Source organism: Anopheles arabiensis, chromosome 3, assembly GCF_016920715.1.
Source record: "Anopheles arabiensis isolate DONGOLA chromosome 3, AaraD3, whole genome shotgun sequence".
In the NCBI taxonomy this organism is placed as follows: Eukaryota; Metazoa; Arthropoda; class Insecta; order Diptera; family Culicidae; genus Anopheles; species Anopheles arabiensis.
The window spans coordinates 4,545,001-4,566,825 of record NC_053518.1 but is presented as its reverse complement, the minus strand read 5'-3'; the positions used below and the strand labels follow the sequence as shown (position 1 = coordinate 4,566,825).

The 21,825-nt window shown below is 46.3% G+C and overlaps 1 protein-coding gene across 18 annotated transcripts in view; it reads left to right on the top strand.

The window, feature by feature from the left end:
• The window catches only part of LOC120905143 (voltage-dependent L-type calcium channel subunit beta-2), a 106,208-nt gene that overhangs the window by 72,312 nt on the left and 12,071 nt on the right, over positions 1 to 21,825 (top strand). For 8 of the 18 annotated variants that reach the window (XR_005739879.1, XR_005739878.1, XR_005739880.1 and 5 more), the window contains exons 4-7: positions 18,918 to 19,034; positions 19,162 to 19,281; positions 19,360 to 19,461; positions 19,565 to 19,685. Coding sequence is in view for 15 of the 18 variants with exons in the window: in XM_040315950.1 (XP_040171884.1) it covers positions 18,918 to 19,034; positions 19,162 to 19,281; positions 19,360 to 19,461; positions 19,565 to 19,685 (460 nt within the window). In the remaining 3 variants the exon portion in view is untranslated. Of the gene's footprint in view, positions 1 to 1,803; positions 2,258 to 2,819; positions 3,449 to 11,324; positions 11,497 to 13,677; positions 13,833 to 13,972; positions 14,579 to 18,917; positions 19,035 to 19,161; positions 19,282 to 19,359; positions 19,462 to 19,564; positions 19,686 to 21,825 lie in introns of those variants that run through there. The other 10 variants (XM_040315953.1, XM_040315952.1, XM_040315945.1 and 7 more) reach the window with 10 other exon arrangements.

The following is a 21,825-nucleotide window of genomic DNA, read 5'->3' as shown; positions in this document are numbered from 1 at the left end:
AGCGGATAATATACATAATTCGCTTATTTTTTTATAGATAGTAACTTATGTAAATATAGAATAGTGGAAGGAACTAGAATAGGAGTTTCAGCTGATTGACAATTTTTATCTCTGTTTAATCGGGAGGATTTTAGCTTTCTATTTCTATTTCTATTTAATTATCAATATATTCACTACATGGGTTAGATCCTAGAAGAGTATAGAACTAGTCATTATCATAGATGTGTCAAATATAATTGAAATTTTAATTCCAATTCAAATAGCTTAGTCAGTTTACTTAGAAGTCTAATCACAGTCTTCGCAAAATCAAATCTCTTAGAGATGTCATAACTTACAATATGACGCCCTAATGCACTTCTTTGATGCATTCGTATTTGATGCATCAATACCCTAATATCCACAATCGCCGGAACTGAGATTGATGGCTCATTTTGCTATCCTTCATTCCTTGTACTTGTTGTTACTTCGCTCCGCAAACAAAACTAACAAAAAAAAGCTTCTTATTGTGTCGAAAGACAGACGGAGTAATGACGGAGCAAAAATGTTGCTCACCTTAACATAATCACTTCACGAACGCCAGCCGAACCAAGGTGTACTGCTTGCTGCACATTTTCGACTTACCTCTTCGCCAGCAAAGCCACCCGGCTAATGCCACTAATTAAATGTGTCAAATTGGCACCTCTTTGCCAAAAATTCACTCCGCTCCGTATCGAAGCGATCGTGTTTGTTTGTCTTGTTGCTGTTTTTTTCACCCTTCCGCTTCGTAGTGTGTGTTTTTGTGCTGTTGGTAAGATTCAACTAAGCCAACTTAGCGTGTATGAAGCCATCACTATTACAGTTCAAAGAGTGGTAGAAACAAGACCAACAAAAACAAAAAAAAAACAAGATTATTCGTACTTGTTCGTTACACCGTTTTCGAGCGGACGAGTTTTTGCTGTGTGAAGTTAATCAATTTGCTAATTTAAAGATTCGCATCACAGTTTTGCGGGATCATCGGGGTTATCTCATTACGGTGCAGATGTGTTAGTATTCGATGTTTTGTTCATGTAATTACATAGCGATGAACATGAACTGCAATACACACAAATCCGACTCCTACTTCATTGCCAATCATCAAAAACATTATTTATGAGCTAATTAATACAATTTTGTTTGAAATATTCAGAATTTGTTCCGGTTCCGGGTACAGCTCGACTGTTCAAACTGCTCGATGGTTGTGTACTGCAGGAAATATAACAGATGGCGCTAGCGTCGCCCGAGAGAGATTGGGTAAAATAAAGTATGCAATCCGCACGACATCTGTTGCAAGTGCTGCGCAAGTTCGGTACAGGGTTCGTCATCGCAACAGGGGCGTTGTTGATACTGAGTTTGGTTTTATATTTATTGACGAAAGTTGTTTATGTTTAATTTACAAAAACTCTTTAGCTATTCCGTACAAAATGCTTTATAATTTTATCAAATAACTCTGAACGATTCATCCAAAACCTTATTCTTTTGGATGACTATCTATGAGTGACTATGGCTAGAAGGACAACCCATCTTTCGCCCCAATAACACAACGACGAGCTTGGAACGAATATCAGCCAATATATTGAATATCAAATATAATAACACAAAATATTATTCATCTCACAATTGTCGCTCAATAACTCTTTCCAACTGCGATCTCAGACCTTCCAATCCAACCCAGCGCGACAGTACCACCCATCCATCTCGGCTCATTCGCAAGATCGTTTCACTCACCGCGCAGCGTCGTCGCTGTGTCGTTGTGCGCGTCCGCTTTGGTCAAATTGGCACGGGGTAGCAAATTTGAAAGACGATCCACGTCCGTCACAGACACTCGGCCCGCGGGAGTTTGCGTGTGTTGGTTTGTGGTCTGTCGGAAGAGCGGAACGGTCAGGGCAACGGCGTCGGCTTTCAGTGGCGGCTTCGGTCGGGTCGAGAGTTTTATTTTTAACATCAGTCTGGGTCTTTCAACGGCCCCCGCCGAACGCTCGATCTTGCAGCCGATCAAGCCCCGGTCAGTGGCGGTGGTCAGTTTGTGTCCACCGGATCCACCGGATTTGTCCTAGGCCGTGTTTGAAGCTGGGCCTGTTTTTTCTCCCGTCCCACCTTTAACAGCCATCGAACGTGTTTTTAGAGTGCAGTGTGGGCACGGTGCTGGAATGATCATTCCATTGTGTGTTAGCGGTTTTGAAGTGTAGGAATAGCTGTGTGTTAGCAATAAGCTTTTAATCTCACGCTTAGTGCGGAAAAGGTATGAAAAATGCGAGCTCTTCCTGTAAAATGATCGAAAGTTCAACGTGCCAGCTGCAAACCATTTCCACCCCATTAGTGTGTGTCCGATCGCCAGTGTAGAGGATCACGCTGTCGCACGGTGTGAAGGTCACAGTTTTGGCGAAATATTTATGATTTTTGCTCGCCAGCACCGATCGTGGCGTGAAGTGGATCAAGGCAGCTGACGAGCAGTGCGGATCGAAAGTGAGATGATCTAAAATTCATTGATGGAAATTGTGCCCATCCCGGACATTGGTGGTTGTCGTTGTTGAGGTGTGCAGTGTGTGTGTGTGTATTACGATCGGGCACACGATTTACACGACCTGTCCGGGTGAAAGTGTTTCTGCCCTAGCGGTGGCGGAAGGCGGAACAGCTCGCTGTCAGTTATTTTCGTTTGCCACCAGCGTTGTGATGATTTTGTAGCACAATTTGCTACAATCCACCACTTGGGCTGTGTGTGAGTGTGTGTGTTTGTACGGGAGGTTTTTCCCGATATTTGAGTACAGCAAATCGGTTTCATTCGTCATCTTTTCCCCCGGCAGCAACAGTTAAGCTCTTATTCAATTCGTTTGAAAACTAAATTCCTCCGCCGCTCAAATCACATCAAAATCACCCAGTGAGCGTGTTTCTGTGTGTGCTAGTGTTAGTGTAAAAAGATGGTGCAAATTAAATGGCACAAAAATATACCCATTATCTGTGCGGTTTGTTCTCTCTCGGTTGTTGAAATTATGTCGCGCCTTGAAGCTCGTGAGCTCGTGAGCCCGGTGAGTGCATGTGTACGCACCGCATATTAGCAGCAAGTTCCCTCCGTTTTATTTGCGGCCTGTGTTTGTGTGTTATTTTCCTCCTCGCACTTTGCGAGAATTTTTCGTCCACCTCATTGAATTCAACAAGAATAAAGTGACAAGCGTGTGGGAAAGAAGGCAGAAGGGGGAAAATATTTGTGAATTTTGATACGCGTTGAGTGGCGAATAGTGTCGCGCGTGTGTTTCTGCCCTATTTTCTGCACCGGAGGGGCAAAGGTGCGTTGGTGGTGGTGAGTAACGATCATAGTTCGACAGTACGCAGGGCTACACAGGCCAAAGCACAGCACATCAAAATGTTGCGGCATAAAAACCACCACAAGCGTCACAATACCACCTACAAGCCACCCTTCATGCGAAAGCGTCGGGTAAGTAAACGGAGCTCAAGAGAGTGTACGAGAGGATGAGGAAATATTTATGCCCAGGTGAAAATATTAATTATGAAAACTCTGTCGCTCGCGGTCGGCAGTGTGAAGCGAATGTCTTCCAATGTGTGCGAAGGTGAATGCGAAGGTAACCAATACACCCAGCACACAGTAAACGAGTTGCTTGTGTACCGTGTCCGTTCTATCGCAGGTTCAAAGAGCGATCGTTGCACCGACTAGTGTGTGCAGTGACTTTTCTTCCCCCTACTCAATTCTTAGCCTCCCACATCACCCCGTCAGAAGCTTTGTGTGTGTGTGGGGGTGCAAATCAAAAGGCAAAGTGTGGAAAGCGTGTCGGGTTTTTGCGCCCCCTTTCTTTCGTCGCCTCGACTCGAGTGGGTGTCAAAACGGTTCGAAATTCATTCATGCTTTTCGAGCTGCCAACCACCGACCACCTTCACCCCAAGCTGCGGGAATGCCATTGCGCTCGTTTCCCAACATGATTGCGGGCACCCGGACGGAGAAGGACGCTGCACAAGCTAAAGTGCAATTGCAAAACAGTGCATGCGAGAGAGTGTGTATGTGTGTGTGTGGGTGTTCGTGTCTTTCCGTTAAGCTTGATGGTGTGTGAATGAAAGGAGCAAGCAAAAAAAGCGAAGGTTGAAACATGTCCTCGAATTTGTCCACAACACACGCTCGCGTAAGAATGGGACTAAGCGTACGAGAGGGGACGGCCGGGAGAGGACTTTTGGCAAACGGAACTCTTAACATTCACTTCCTTCGGGCTCAGGAGCTTTCTCTGTCGCAGAAAAGGTGGGGGGGGGACTTAATCCCTACGCGTGTGGGTGTGGAAGCTTCGTTCGATTGTTCGATGATGCACTTTAGCTCTTTCTCGCCGTTTCCCACGCCGCTGCCTGAGACTGACGCAATCATTCCGTCGTACCATTTTAAACTCCGTCCCGCAGATGATGGCTCTTTGTGCGACTGGATTGTGTGCAATTGTGGACATGAAAAAGTGGTCCGCTTCTGTAGCGTCTATTTATGAACAATTTCACGTTAATGTATGAAAAAGTAATTCAAACAAGGCCCATACAAGGAGATGAAAAAGCCGTCCTTCATTTTCAGCGTAAAACACTATGACACACAGCACACACTGCACTGATTTTTGGGACACAGCACGCATATGCGCATCGTCATTATTTAATCTCGGCGATGAGTCATCCCTTTTTTTGTTGCTTTCGACCATTCGACCACGAGCCTCTTCACCCATAATATTACACTTCTTTTTTTGCGCACTCCAACAACGTCCCATTTAAAATTGTCACGTTTTCTGACCATCGGCAGCTGCTTTGCTGGCCTTGAATGGAGAGTTTCTCCATCTCTTTCCTCGCTCGCGCAGAGACGTATGTGGAATGCAAAAGCAGCTCGCTGAAAAGCGATTCCGGTGCCAAAAAACGCGTCCTGCTGTGCGTTACAATTCGAATCAATTGTCCTTCGAAATGTAAATCACTGCTGTTCTGGTGCTGTTCTGGGGCAGCCGCCTTAGCCACGCTGGAGCCATCCATTGACGATTGCTGTCTGCTCGGAATGGGGGGGGGGGCTTCCATCGAACTTTCGAAACGGTGAAATGGGAATTTGTTGTATGTTGGATTACTTTAACTGACGCGTTTTTATCGCCGAAGTACATTGCAGTAAGAAAGTTTGCGTGTGGTTTTAGCTCTATTTGGTAAAGTGAGCCATAAAAGTCAAATGCCCTTCAGTCCCATTGTCCCAAAATGGCTCCGTTTCTCAAGCCACAGAACATCAAGCCAGTAAGAACATACATACATGTTTTGCAACCTTTTGCTGCAGTAATGCATACATTCATTCAACCACAAACCCCATTTGGGGGAGGGGGAAATGGGAAAGAAAGGAATCTCCAAAGTGGTGCAGTTTAGGGTTGCATTATTTGTCGCTTTGCAAGACATCTGCATCTGCATATACAGTCGACCGAAAGGGGATGCAGCAGGTTCAAACCAAATGGCCGTTCGTTTGTGTCGCCATTGTTGTTGACATCATCATTACTGCAGCCTTTCCGTCCGCTGTCTGGCGCTCAGCTGCGCAGAATGAGATCATAAAATGATGGGTTGTGCCAAAAAAAAGAAACCTCGAGCATGACAAACAAGTCATGGCTAAAGTGTGTGTGTGTGTTGGTGCGATTTTATTTTTTTGCTTTCGGTAGAGTGTTTCTGTTCTGAAAAGGATAATGTAATTTGAATTTGAAGTAATGAGAATATTGTCAAAAATACACAAATAATATTAATCTAAGACTTACTACTACCAATATACTACTATTTTAGAGAAAATTATCAATATCTTTAAACACAAATAGCAAATATACTGCAAATGGTTGTAGAAAACAGTCGCGATCAAGCAACAATTTATTTTCTTTCCTTTCTCGATCGTCTATTCAGCATGATCCGAGCACATTCACCTACCACACCAAGGTGGTTTGTGGTGTAAGTAAGCTCGCACTCTACCGAACATCCCCGATTCGTGTGTCACCACCAGTGTTGTGAACGGTGATAGTCGTCGACATAAAATTTTACAAAATGATACGTTTTGAAGCATCGCAGTCTAGATCCACGCATTCATTCGACAATCACGGAAAAAAATTTCATTTGACACGATGATATTTTTTCTGCTACAATCATTTGACTTTTTGATTTTGCCGTACCTCAAGTGAACTAGATCTTCATCGAAAATGGGTCCTTTTTTCGTGTTTTCGCGTGAATTTCTATACTCCTGTAAGAGAACACCATTTCCTGGTTCACTGAGTGAAAATATCAAGTGGTCTAATGGCTTAGTATCGGTAAATGCACGATTAAGCAGTTCTGGATTTTCACTGAAAAATGTCAAATGACATTCATTCTACATTTTTTGCAATCATGTCATCGCAAAAGCATTGATTGTTAATGCACAAATGATTGTCGCTTTTGGAAAGTCGTGTCATGGTAACCATGAATATCATGATAAAAAAATGATTTTGACACCCGCTTACTGCGAATATCATAAAAAAATGTCGACAATTAACAACACTGGTCACCACTTCAATATTTATAGCGCCAATGACTTTGTTGGCGAGGTGGACGCCCACCGCAAACGCTTCAACGGTCGGAGCAACCACGGCCAAAACTCACCTGCCAAGCGCCAACACACATACAGACATCGGCGACATTCGGTCACTCACACACATCTCCACTCTTTGCCCAGGCACGCGCACCCTTGTCGACGATAGATCAACGGAAAACTGTTTTTTCGAGTTTTGTTATTACTCCGTTGGCAAAAATCGGTCCATTAGGCAAGCGGTCAATGAGGTAAACATCGTGAAAAATGGGGGTAGGTAAACCATAACCTACAGGCCACCGACCGGCCCAGCCAAAAGGGGCACGTTTATCTTCCCTCGGCTTGGTTCATCATGCATTCATGCCGATCGGGCGGGCAAGGCGGTCAGTGACGAGCAGATCGATCGATCGCCAGATGTGGTTACGCACCAATGGGGCGGCGGTGGCGGCGATGGCGGCTGTTTTACTGGCGTTTCAATGTACACATGGCCTGCGCGATCGTACGTAATGTACGCGCTTCGGTTCAAATCATGGACCAGCGGCGATTGATGTCGGTGTGGATCGTTTAGCACGCGAGCAGCGAGATGAAAGCAGCCGTGTTTTGGCCCGCTGTGTTTGAGGGAAATTTACACGATCAAGAGCATGCACGCGTGCCTCCGGAACTATGCACACACACACGGGAGCGTCGTGTGTGAAGCAATGATTTATTAATCGTTTCCATAGGCAAACGGTTGGGAGGGATGGAATTGTGTAGGTTTTTCCGAATAACACGCCGTGTGAGATGAAATTTCTACCAATGTTTACGATCGTGACCTTACCCCGAGTGTGCGCTAGGGGATGATTTTTCATGTCATAGCAAATATGGCAAAGGGAGAGGGTTGCGTCTCTTGCAAACAGCCAAATATAATGGACTGCAAGGCCAGTACAAAGTGACTTTATTTATTGAAAATCTGAACGCTTTGCTGACAGACAAATGAAGCCGTGTGAAGCCGCGTGGTTTCAGGCAGCACTGGAGTGAATTTATTATTTTACTGCCCTCACTAATGCCTGCTGTGTGGAAAGGTTTATATACCAGAAAGGAAATGTTTCTTGAGCAATGTGTAAAAATCAAGTAAAGCGTAGCATTTATGGAGCAACGAACAAATGAATAGGCTTTCGAAAATAAGCAAAGCCACTATAATGCTACCATACCAATTGTGTGTAGCAGTGTAATGGGGAATTCAGGCGAGCGAACCTTATACGCCTGCATGACGTGGTTCGTGACTGGATTGTAAAACCCAAAACCGGATGTATTAGGCACGCAAGGGATACCGCCGCTTTTATGCAAAGTTTTGGCTCGCGGTTTAGCGTGCTTTGCCTGAAAAGTGTGTGGAATAGAGCGTTTGACTTTGGTAAGACTAAAGAGGGAAATGCCCGTGAAGTACAAGGCGCATCCATTAAATTGTTTCAACGTTTCCTAAACATTAAACTGCTTTTATTTTACACTGTTTTAATCCATGCAGTACCCTTCCATTCTAGCTTCTTTGCAATCCCCTCGACAGTTGCGGTAAATGTTTATCATTCAAACTAACGACGCATCGCTAATGTAGCGTTTGAGTGTTGCCGGGCAGTTAAAATTAGGTTGAATTGCATTCGAAACGTACGCAGAAACGCACGCATGCTAACGAGCCCCGAAACGAAAGGGAGCTTACACACGATGAGGCCCCATTTCACTAGCCCATTTACGCAACCATCAAATACTTTTGCCAAAGACGCACCGCACCGAAAGCCGAAATCTCTCTCTACTCTCTCTCTCCATGCCGCTTGCTCATTATCTGTATTTTCGTAACGGGCTCGCCAAAATCCTCTGCTCGTTTACAGCCGTTCGGGCCCCGGGAGTGGACCGGAGGGAATTTCTTATCCCTCGGACGTCTTAGACCAGTGCCCGGCGACCAGGGCCCCGTAAGACAGGCTGCAAGCCGCACGCACACACACACACAGCACAATCGAGAGCCCCATTCGCCAAATTCCCCTTTGTTGTGTGCATGTGGGCTCGCTGTGAATACTGAAACAGGCCTTGGTGGTGGCTTCGGCCAGTGGTGTAAAAAGAAACCCTCCTTCCTTACTCGCCACAAATCCATTGTCCGAGGTCGAAGAGAAGGAAACGGGGCGAAGGGGAGCGCATTCGAACGAGGTTCACAATATCGGCATTGCAGTAAACGGAAGAGCCACCAAAGCCAAGAGGCTAAAGAACCCATCCCATACATTGGACATCGTGGGGTGAAGGGTGTAGGAAAAGCCACCGAAAATGGCTGGTGGTGGTGGTACAAAAAGAAACCACAACAGACAACGTATTCACTGGTAATCGGTGGCTTCGACCTTCCCGCCGGCTTTACGGCGAAGCGTTCAAAAGGGGGGAGTTGCGTCGGAATGGCGGTACGGCGAGCGCATCAAATATCGATAAAATGAAATCATAAAAATAATTTGTAAATGATATCGGCAGCATATTTATGGGCATGGGCTCCACAGTAAGCGGTACGGTCGCCTTCGAATTTACCGCGTCGTAGTGCTGGAAAATGACGCCCAAGCCGGGGGGCCGGACGACAAACTCCGCCAGCGGTACACAGACATCGATGAAACCGACCTCGACCACAACAGCTTGCCCTAATGATGCCCACCGAAAGACAGTTTGCTCCCCTTTTCCCCATCCCAACAACCGTGTCGTCAATAAAACGATTTCGGTCAAGGCACACGGGGACACAGGGACTGTTAAGAGCGGAAGAGTGCGAGCAGCCGAATCGTTATGGTATTGGCGTTCTTACGAAATGCTACACTTGTCATGCAAATTTTGATAAATCTATTTAATTTTCCACCTCAAAACTGTCACCATTTCTGCGATGAAGGGAGTGAAACACCCCGTGAGTGTTAATTAAATGTTTTGGTTTGCTCTACACCTCCCTCACTGCCGGTGCCACTACGAGTGAGTTCTTAATGACGCAACCCTGTGTGGATGTGTGGATGTGCCCTTGCTCCTTGCTCACTTACTTGCTTGTCCCGCCGTCCCGCTTTCCCACAGTAAACATGTGTAATGCCTTCAAAGGCGACACCTCTTCCGGGGCCGTACCGTGGTGAAGTGGTTCAGTGCAGCACGACTTGTAGTGTCACGTTTTTATCGTTAATTGTAGGCCCTACCCCTGCCCTTCCTGCTGCTGCTGCTTCCACCATCTTCTCCATTTCGATCGTGCGGGAAACGGGTTCGCACTTCAAAGCCCAATCCCATCTGGAAGCATAGTTTGGGGAGAAGAGGAGAAGACACGAAACACGAAACCGGAAAGAAAAGGGCGACGGACAAACACGAAGAAGCGCCCCATCGCGGAGAAGGACAGGGGCAACGCTTAACGAACACAGCAAAACAAATCTCTATCATCCGTTATCGTACAGAGGGAGAGAGAGAGAAAACGAGAGCTGTTTATTCTCTCACTCTCTCGGCTCTGGAAATTTTGCATTCATTCGTGAACTCGCTCGCCAGTAATGTTCATCGTGCAGAAAGCTCCAAAGAAAATTTGGACTTGGACTCGGTGCTCCAACAGAGAGCGCTGGCACGCTGCTCCGGCTTGCAGCTTCTTCATTTCCACTCAAACACACTCGTCCCCTGTCGTTTCCTTCTCTCCCTCTCTCTCTCTCTCTGTATTTCCAATTCCCTCTATCCCTGTCCCAAGCCCTGCCTTTCCATGCCTCTACGACGATAGTTTTGCTACGTGTTTTACACTTTTCCGTAGCCGTATCTGTGGATCGATACGCGCATGCGTTCTCAGCAATGCTTGCCTGCGTCAACGCACAGGGTAGTTTGTGTGTGGATTTGCCGAAGCAGGAAAGCCGGCTTGAAAATTTGTTCTTAAAGGAAGTATGGTTATCTTTAAGTTTTAATGCTTAAAAAAAGGATAAGCATTGTTTTTCCATTTGATCTACCTATTACTAAATTATATTTGAATCATAGAGCTTAGTTTTGTTAACAATCAAGACGTTTTTTTGAATTTTAGCAGTATGTTATGCAGCACAATCTGAAAAATAAATATTTTTATTTTTTGTGTTTATTTCTAATTCCTGTAGGATAAACATTTAAATAGTTAACGGTTATGCATATTCATCTTAGACAAAATATTCTTCCCAAGATCTTCAGCCAAAACAGGACTTGTGACACCCTGTACCGGTCGATTGTCAAAAGCAGTCAGATCGAAAATAAAATAAATAACCTCGCCAGCCAGCACCTTCGGTTTCACGCTCGAGCTGCTGTCAGGCCCGACGTACACACTGAGCACTCATTTATTACCGTTCATTTCCCAATGCCCCATCCTTCCACCTAACCCTCGACCCATCCTGAACCCGAACGATCGGGAAAACAATCAGAGCGAACGAGTGGACGAGAGCAAAACAAGCACGAGCATAAGGGTTTTTTTTTTGTTGGTGCTTGCTTCTGTCATCCACGCTACACCGCACCAGGCGTCTCCATGGCCGTTTGCGCGATACGCGATACGGAGGCAGCAGTAAACACGGGTTCACGCTGGTACCCACCAAAACACTTGTCCCTCAATCACGGTACATTTGCATTATCACACAGCGTCTCTCGCTCTCTCTCTCTCTCTCGAGCTGCTCTCCCACAACCGAACTGCCAGCACAAACTGACAGCCTTTTTCCGCTGCCAGCTCGCACATCGAAGTGGTTGCACAAATGCTGTGGGAGAACCCCCGCAGCCCCGTGAGCACGGGAGAGACACGCAGCCGAGAGCGAGCCCGTCCACAGCCAGTCAGCCGTAGTACTACCCTCGGAGCGCTCGTTTGTGAGGAGTGGAGCATGTGAAAAAATAAAGCTCGCAACTCGCAACCGAACCAGTGGCAGCGAAGGAAAAAGTGCGTTCACAGGGCAAGGCAGATCCCGTGCAAGTCCCGTGAAAGTTTTTCCATGTTTGTGGTGAAAATTCTTGCACTCCGTTTCCCCTTTACACATGGATTACTAGATTGTGCTGGAATGTGGAAAGGATATTAATCGTGCTTGCCTGCCTGATGTGTTCCCAAAACTCCAAAAAGGCCCCGCGTGTGTGTGTGTAATTCCCTCGTGCAGCCCGTGCAGGCAGGCGAGGGGACAGGAGAGAGCGAGGGAGCAAAGATTCCTTACGAGCGCGTTGACGTGGTCGGTTTTTGGTCGGTGCGGATTTTTCGGTGCTGCAGTGGACTTGTGATTTGTAGAGTGGGAAAGGGAAGGAGGGAGGGAGTGTAAACCCACTCGAAAGAATGAAAATGGTGGAATAATACACTTTCCAGATAGCAGCAGATTGGCAACACCGTGAAACCGTCGCGGGCGGCGAAAGGGTGTGTGAAATTTTCCTGGGCCTTTTCCAACCGACACGAGGGGGGGGCGGGGGGGGGGGCTGACGACGCGCCTGTCCTCGCTGTGACGTGGTTCGCTTCTATCGCCTGTGTGTTCCGTTTTCATGTGTGTGTGTGTATGTATGTGTGTGTGTGTGGTGCTGCGGAAGAAAATAAATGAAAAACAACGACTCCGCTCCAGCAGACGTGTGTCGTTTTGTGGAGGATAAATAAATAACAGCTTGATCGGTGGTGCTGTTCTCACAGATGAAAATTAGCTCTAAAAGCAATTATACGAAAGCCGAAACCGAATTGTGAAACAACTTTCCCCAGCGAGGCGGAAATCAAAATTCAATCACGAGGAAACTGAGCAGTGAATTTTGCAACCCAGCAGCAACCCTGTAGCGCAGTGTTCCCTTTTGCACGGAAGTGTGTTTGTCTTCGTGCTTCAGCGCCAGCCAGCTGTGTACATGTGCTGTGTTTCTGTATGCGTGCAAACAGCGCCGTGTGTGTGTGTGTGTGTGTGTGTGTGTGTGTGTAGAAGAAAAATGATTTCCTTCCTCGGCTAGCAGGATTATCGGAAAGATGCTAGCAGCTTGGACTAGAGAGACCGAGGGAGAGGCTGTGGGAAATATTTACCAGAAAACAGGATAATTGAGAATTGTTTGGAAATACATAAATAAGAAATTAAAGTATTATTTGCACATGAGCCTCTGTTTTAAAACATGCCCTCATGTGAAAATGCACCAACGAGCAGCACGCAAGCATATAATGAGGTCAAAGCCATCAGGGCCACCTTTTGTTCGAAACCGTAACCGAAATCAATCTTTTCCGACCGAGTGCGTAGTCGCGCTCCGTCTGGGGTGACCGAAAAAGTTCCAAAAATAGTCAGATTGTTTATAAAAACCGATGAAAAATTGACTGCGAGCTGCTGGTGGTGCTGCTTCGCGTCAGAGTCAGAGGCACATGAGGACGCGATCGTTAGGCAGTGTGAGTGTTTTTGTGCACTGTGCGAGAAAGAGATGGAAAGAGCGACGGAGAGAGAAAAGATTTGAAACGAGTGGTGAAAACTGAGCCTGTGAGGCTGAGAGTTTGTTGTGCGACCCGAGAGAATCGGCACATCGGATATAATGAGTATTCTTTTCATCTTTCGTAACCCGTGAACGGGTGAGAATGAACTGCTGCTGCTGCTGCTGTTGGTGCTCTTGATGGGTGAGAGAAACAGGAACTCACGATCGCATGGTTAGCTGCTATACCAGCTGGTTCGTTACTGGCACTGTCTAGCTTAATAGAACAGCGTGTTTGTTGTTTATTGCTGTGTTTATTTGTGTCTGAAGTACAATTTTAATGATTGTTTTGTTAAAATGGTCAGAAAATGGGCCTTTTAAACTAAAACATTTTCCCCACAGTGACCCTGTGTTGTATGAGCGATGGGAGAGACAGTCTCTCACCTCGTCTTCACCTGTTTCCTCTAAGCGCTTCTTCAAAGTCAACTGACTCGTGTGCACGTGTGTACGTGTGTGTGTGTGGAATGCGGAATACAGTCACACACACACACACTCATACACAAAACCCTGCCCGCACTCATCATCACCGCCCCGTAATGGCAGGTTTAATGTGTCATTTGGTGTTTTGGTTGCTGTCGGCTCTCACGCTCCCTCGCTCCACTCGTGAACTCGTGACCAAACTTCCTTGGTGAAATTCACTCTCCCGGCATTGCCAGTGAACTCATGACTTGTGTATGGGGAAAGAAAAACAGTTACCACTCAGCACGGTGGCCTGCTCCGGGAACAGCGGGAAATGAATTCATGACCACCAAAAAACGCGTCTTTCCCAGTTCGCATTTCGCGGCTGAGTAACGGCGGCTGACAGCGGCGAAAACAGAACAGCTGCAAGCGCACCACTGGCAGGAAGTGGCAAGGCCTTGCTGGATTGTTTTGTGTCAGTCCCATTTCCATCAGCAAATGCTGAAGCTTTCCGTGGATGTGCAAAACAAAACGTTTCAAAGTTAGCTCCCTTAATAAGTGATCCACACAGTGCTTAATGCTTTCCTGTTTGCTCGTTTTTGCTTTCGTATTCAGCAGTAGGTGACGGTGTTTACAATGGTGTCAAGGTTTTGGGCCAACGTGAAACCAGCCTAATGTGTCTGTGTCCGGTCACTCGTCTCATCTGCGTTGCCTGTGTGAGGTGGTAGCATTTTTGGGGAGCTGAAGTGTGCTTTATCAGTTCACAGTGTGATTAGTGCTGATATTAAGTGACAAGTGATAGGGAGTGTGGAGATCATTTAGCTGGATATAGAAGTGAAGAAAGTACACAAACACACACAATCTTACACACTAATACACTCATATGTTTCCGTGTGCTCCGTGTGGATGCTGTAGTTGAAGTAAAAGCAAAGCCAAGCCTGCTTTAACGCTCCAACACCGAACAAACCGCACCGGACAACACAGACCAACGGTCAGCAGCGGTCAGATTGGAGCAGCACGCTAGTACCCGCGCCCGCTACCGGAATAGCACCGAAAATATCCGGTCTAGAAGAAGATTGGCGGCCTGAGCGGCCCATGGTTCAGCGAGCCTCATCGGATGCCCCTTCCGTGTCCGGGGGGCATCGGGAGTCGCGCGGCATCGGACTCGGGCTGGGCTACACGTCGTTTCAGAGCGCCGGCTACAACAAGCTCTTTACGCAGGTTAGTTTGCCGTCACCGGATGGACGGCCACACTTCCGGGCCTGGCATCGTGGACCGAGGTGGCCGCGTGTGTCTTCATGGAGTGGAGTTGAACGCAACGGAGTTGATTTAAATTATAACTTTGCTCTTAATTGACACGGGATGTGCTGGTTGTGGTGGTCGGAGAGTTTTCCTTTCACATCTACATACTCTACGAACAAATATTGGTTAAAAAGCAAGTACGTGGCTGACACGAGCGAACTAATTTAGCCTATTTATGTTTGATGCATTAGAAAATAGCTTTCCACAGTATAAATAACCGCAAACAATATTATCGATACGAGCAGCTACCTACGTAGGTTCTAAAATAAGTTTTCACGTTTTCAACATGATCCTCGTGTGCCGTGGCGTGGTTATTTTAAGGCAATTTGTATGAATCAGCTCCAAAACCCAAGCGTAATCGCCATCAAACAGCACACCATCCTTTCCGGCGACAGTACACCGCGTACAAACCTACATTGACACATTGACAGCAAGTCAACTCGTTGTCAAACACACACACAAACACTGTTTATGGAAATGGTCCAACACACACGCTCGGTAACGGCAATCGTTCGGTTTAGTTATTTTCGATCGCGTTCCAAAACTCACCCGTCTCTGCCTGTCAGTGGCGCGTTCGATTCCACTTCCACTGACAGCCGCACGGATCTTCTTGCCTCGTGGAGCCAAACCTTTAATTACCAACCATTTTCCAATTCTGCCACACTCAAGTGGCCGGACGGGACAGGCAAACACTGCTGGCACCAGTGTCCTATTTTCGAGCATGTCAGCTGACCCGCCCGGCTGTCCGACAACTTCATTCGACGAGACGGCGGTAGCATTGGAGCACAGTGTGACAGTGTTTCCTCTTATTCGATTTGCATTCGTTCGCTTCAAATTCGCCCTCGGATGGATAATTAGGCCTCGAAATAGAACTGCCACACACGGCGTATCATATCTTTCCCCCGGCGAGCGGGCACTCCAATCGAATGCGGGGATATGATAATCTTTTTCTGGGCCGCTTTTCTTTTTGACACAAAAGATCCGGTTCTGTCACGTTCGTGGAATCAAAATTAAGCCAACCAAATAAATGGTTCAGCCCATTGGAGGCCCATGCAGGAGCCATAACTATGCCAGAAGAAAGTGCATTCCCGATTGCTGGTGTGTGCTGTGTGTTAAAACAGGACGGAAAAGCTGTGTTCCTTGCATGCCAGCGGGTGCTTCGAGCTCGAGAAGGAGACACAGGAAATCCAATTATGGGCCAAGTTGCCTTACAAACATGCACACACACACACAACTAGATTGTGCAGCGATTTTGGAACCCAAAAATATCACCATCACAAGATGGGTTTCTTTTCCCGCTTCTTCGCATTCGATGGAGGACGGCCGTTGGCTGTCTCCTTTCTCTAAGAAGCCGATAAAGAACGAGAACATGGCAGGAATCAAAACCAGCATACCTGTAAGCTGTCGTGTTTTTATCACGAACTAACACACACACAGCCCTCTTCCCTTCCTCTCTCTCTCTTTCTCTCTCTGGACAACAATGCAAGTGGCTCCGAAACGGGGTCCGTTATGATGTTTCTTCCGTTTGGGAAGAAAGCCCCACTGTAGGCTTCACTTTCTGCCTGCCACGGCACTACACCGTGTAAGGGCTTACTCTGGGTGCATGTGTGTTTATTTTGCCCCATCCAATCCTCTCCCTCTTCTGCTTCGCTAATAACCTTCCCTTTTGGAAGGTATGGTGGTGCAGTGTGGGGTATCAACTTCCGGACGGTGGCGCTAAAGCGCAATCCCTTGGGGAGTTTCTCCGCTGTTACAGTGCGCTGTTGTTGTCGGTGTTTTTGTTGTTGTTGTTGTAGTTCTAACCCAAGCCAGAAAGTCGGGAGCACGAGAGGCCAATTGCAATGCGCCTGATTGCACCACTGTGCCCTTGTGCACCTGCAGTGTGCCCTCGACGGTAGAAGTAGTACAGGACGGGAACTCTTTTTTTCCTTCGTTGTCCATTCTCTGCCCTTACGGTCGGTCGCATGTTTCCCGGAACAACGGAACGGAAAGTACGCTACATATAATATGTTCAGCGAAATTATCCTTCCCCTCCTGCTTCCGGCGAGGGAGCAGGTTGTCGTGTACGGGTGATGGGACGGGGTCTCGAGAGGGGTAAATAAATTTCTGCAGTAAAATGTTGCAATAAATTTTGTCATCGTTTAATATATTCTAAAATTTATGAACCCCCTTTGCGGCGAGCTGGTTTTGGTGGGACAGTGGGACAGGACAGGGTAACACGGATGCAAATAAACCTCCTTGCCCCAATCCCAACCCTTACGGGGACGCTGCTCTCTACAAGCTGCAGCTGCAGCACGTAAAATTGCCACAAATATTCACTCACAGGCAAAGGTGAGTCGGTCGGCGGCTTTCCGGAGGATTTTCCCTGCTGCGCCCGTGAAAGCAGGCATGCCCGCGAGACGATGAGTGTGCAACAGCTGCATTTGTGTCTCTTCTACGTGCACTGTTACACCGGGACAGTGGTGGTGTGGAGAAATCGCTCTTTGTGTCCACAGTCCATAGTCCAAACAACCTGGACACATTTTCGGCGGAGGAATGTCGCTTGGAAGGGAAATGATTTATTCACCACGGATATTTTTGGAGCCAATATTGCATTTGATTTCGGCGTGGTAAACATGCCGCACTGTGAGTTGTATTTAATAAGCCAGAAATATATCACTTTGCAGGTGCACGTTGGCAAGAGTGAAGGATAAATAATCAAAACCTTAATCATCGCAAACCTCAAGACATTCACACCGTTTGGCGATCTTGAGACATTGTAAAGGTATTCAGAATGTGTTCTTTCGAATGGAAACAACACGGCATGGTCTATATTTACATGACTATAGTGCTGAAAAGTGACACCTGTTTTTAAGAGAGATCCTCCGTGATCATATAAACTTCTTGTGACATAAAACGATGATCGTTCCTGTAAGTAATTTTTAACATGCTCTTCAGCTACAGTCCATCGCTGATCTTAGCATGATGACAATTTTTTCATTACATGCTCAAATTTGACTTATTGTACACGAAAATCATTGATATCAGTCATATCCTGCAGTCCTAACGTATATCAATTCCGTTGGATGTCTTTAGGAACGTTTATGATCCATTGCGTACTGCTATTAGACCATATGATTGGTCGTAGAAGTGTGTGTTATAGTAGGAACAACACTTCAGAAGTCAATTTGACGATCCAAGATGTACAATTAGCACCTAAACTACTTAAAAAGATATCTTAGTGTTAAAAAATGTGTTGATATTATTGGTATTTTTCTGCGAACTTGATGATTGAAAAGCTCTCTTTTTATGCGTTTTAAAACCATCAACCCTACCACAACTACGTATCAGTATTACGTCGTTATCTATCGCTTGCTTCCAAAGAAAGAAAGAAAAAAACAACGACATCGCACGCACAACACACTTGCTCCATCAGCAACCAGCAAGAAACTTGCCACGCGCACCAAAGTGCCAATTTCTTCGTTACTGTCTCATCTCCCCCACTGAACTCACCGACGTCACTCTACCCCCAACGTCGTATATCGACGCAAATAAGGCAAATATCATAATCGTACTCTTCCATCCCCCTTTACTCCCCCTCTCCTCTCCCCACTGTTCCGGACGTTTTCCATTTCCAGGAATAAAAAAGGAAGGGCTGCGATTTGATCTTTGCTTCCCCGTTCGCAGCGCTCAGTCTCGTCGTTTGTCGCCATTTTGTGGCTAAAAATAGTCCTCATAACAAACAAACTCCAAGCCCGCTTCGTGGCACTCTTTCTCTCTCTCTTTCTCTCTCTCCTCGGGTTGTCTTACCCGGTTGCAGTCCCGGGTGGTTTCCTGTGCACTCTTTTGGAAGATAGAAGGTGAATGTGAATCAAGGGGAAGCTAAATCCCAGGGACAAGTGGCTACAAAAGGAAGGCTACATTCGTTCCTTACCAGCAAACTTGACGCGGCCTGCACCTTCGCGCAAGTGTGTGTATCGAGCGGATTTTCGTACTCGAGTGGGACAACCCATCCGGTGGAAGGTATCACTAGGTCCCTGGGCTGTAGATATAGCACTTAACCGCTCTAGGCTGTGGCCACTCGCTATTTATCCGTAGCGCATAGTCCGATGGCCAGTATTTGCTCCGTGTGCAGTTGCGTTACGATTTTCGTTTTTTTTTGTTTTTGTGCGATTAGTTACCATCAAGTGGATGGAGGACCCGCGTGGTCACTTGCCGTAGTAACAATCGATTGATGGGCTCTACTCTTTCTCTCTCTCCTTTCCTTTTCCTACAACAGGGTTCAGCGGATTCCAACTATTCTCAACCATCGTCCGATCTGTCGCTAGACGAGGAAAAGGAATCGCTTCGGCGAGAGAAGGAACGTCAGGCGCTGGGTCAGTTGGAAAAAGCAAGGGTAAGTGTATGACGTTCCGTTAACCATCCAGCTGGAGCAGGTGGAGTCATCGAAGGGAACGGGGAACATCGCTCCTCCTTCTAACCCTGTCTCCTGTCCAATTCCTGTTCACTCGCATACTCCACAGAGTAAACCTGTTGCATTTGCTGTGAGGACGAATGTTTCGTACGATGGCAGTTTGGATGACGACTCGCCGGTGCACGGCAGTGCAGTATCGTTCGAGGTGGGAGATTTTCTTCATATCAAGGTAAGTTTCAAATAGAGCGAGAGAGCTCTCCGTTGTAGTCACCGTCCCATTCTTTACGCAATGTTTGATGCATTGTAGGAGAAATACGACAATAATTGGTGGATTGGGCGACTGGTTAAAGAAGGCTGTGAAGTGGGATTCATTCCCAGTCCCGTTAAGCTAGAACACATACGAATGCAGGTGCGTACTGAGCGTGGAGATATGAGACCCCAAAGGTTTCCTCCATTCGTCTGCTGCTTCCCCAATACCTTACCCTTAACAACACTTTCTCGCGAACTTCCAGGCATCGGCGGCCCGCTCATCCAAGCTATATACAAGTAAGGGATCATCATCTAGCGGTAATTTAGGAGCATCTGGAGTACCAGGTGCGGAACCATCACGAGGTAGCACACCCCCAACACCTGGTATGACACAGATTTACTTTATCTCTTTCGTTTTGTATGTGGTTTTTTCGTTTTCGGTTGATGTCGAATCTGTATTCCGATTCCGATATTTTCGATATGCGTGTGTGTTCGAGTATTCTGTATTATTTTGTTCTTCTTTTGGTTTTCTTCTTTGGTTTCCCGTTTTACCAGTTACTTGCTAACAAAGTTATGAGTTTCCTTACGTTCCTTATTTGTTGTTTTATGAGTTTTCGTTCGCAATTCTGGTTGGCTGTATTCGTAATATACTATCTGGATGTGGAAAGTAGCTAGTTGCGTCGATATATTTAACCTAAGCGTAGAGCAAGACACCGCACAAATGTGAAATATCTTATTTAAAAGAATTAAAGCATATGTTTAAGTGCTGACATTACTTAAGAAACAGCGTACCCAAAGAGTTTGCAAAGCTTTGGTACAAGCATGATATTTCCATTCGTATGCGTGTCTTGCAGAACAGTACAGCAAACGCATCTATTAAAGTTTGCTCCAAATTACTCAAAACTATGTGTCGTGGCTTCTTGTACTGCTGATATCATTTCTTATCCTTTCTGTGGTTTACTTTCATTTCTTTTTGGTAACAACGAACCTCACTATACTGCACTGCACACCAGTTCCCCGTCCGCCCCCGAGTGCGGGGAACAACAAACCGCGCTATTTCTGTGTTCCGCTGCTGTATTAATTTGCCTTTCTCACACGCTCTCCGTTATTCCCTTCCTCCCGCCATCCCGTGTTCTCTGTCCTTTCCCGTGTTTCTCTACTACTGTAGCCGCTTCTTTTCCCGCTCTCAGGTGTGCAGTTGTGACTTGTGGATGTATATACGCCGTTGTAAATCGTTGTGTATAGTTGCTCGTGATGCAAACTAATACAACTTCCTTACCCTGCAAACTTCAAACGAGCAGCAATCGTACTCGATCGTCTCTCGACCTTTGCAAAGACTTTGTGATGGAGTTTTGGGTTTTCTGTGTTTTATGTTTTGTTTTCTTTTTATTTCCTATTTTTATTTTGACACTGAAACGATACAATACTCAAAATTATTACCCTCTCCCAATGGACACCGTACGGACAGTACGCCGACAGCCACCTCTCTCTCTCTCATACGTTGCTTACTGACGTATCTTTGGTTCCCACTATCCTGACTACGCCAGATGAGACCCGAATGCCAGAATCCTTTCTAACCAATCCTGCACGAACAGGAACACATTAGATAGTAGAACGTATCGCACACACCGGCTCATTGTACTGTACAGATCCGATGCATAGTTACATGTATTTCTTTCGCGATCATTAGTTTCCATCACAAACTTTGTGTGTCGTTAGCAACCGAATCCCTTGGTCCCCGTTCCTATGCTCCCTCCCTTTCCAAAGTTCTCTCCGGCGTAATTCGTTCGCCAAGGTGATGCAATCTTGAAGCAGCTTGAGCTTGAACTCGGAAACAGTAATAAAAACCTCTTTGTAAATAGTTTCACAGAGGGCCGACGACAAGTATGAGTATGGTTTTTTTTAATAAAACACACCAAAATTAGCTCTTGGTGGTCGTTATCTAAGCGGTTAAAACTGGGAATGTGGAAAATTATGCTACTATTGGACTAATAATCCATTTCACCATAAAGCTCCCGGTTGGAGGGATTTCGATGGCTCCAGTCATGCAAGTTCCAAGCCCGTGGTCTGTTCCACATTCCTGGTAGATGGGATCAAAATCTTTATCTGAGTACATTCCACCACGGGAGAGCTGTACGGTTACGTGTTTTCTTCAAAGTCTTGACATTTTATTGCGATCCTGTTGAGTAGAACGCAAGCATGATACTCTTTCCCTTCCAAGCTCGAAAAAACTTCTTGCGATGCGGAAGAATGGAATGTCTGTAGTCGTTTCCGAATATTTTCTAATTATTATATTTAAAACATGAACCAAATTGGCCTCCAATCAAAGCTCCTTTTGCTGTTTCTTCCTCAACTCAGCTAAACAATCATTTAACCTCTAGCACATCGCGCCGTGTACGATATGCCTTCACGAACGGCAGAAACACAGCCGCGCCTTTTGCCTACAAATTGAGCTCCGTAATTGAGCGGGCAAGGGCAAGGGACACACACACACAAACCCCCGTTTTGTTAGTTTTGTTTGCTT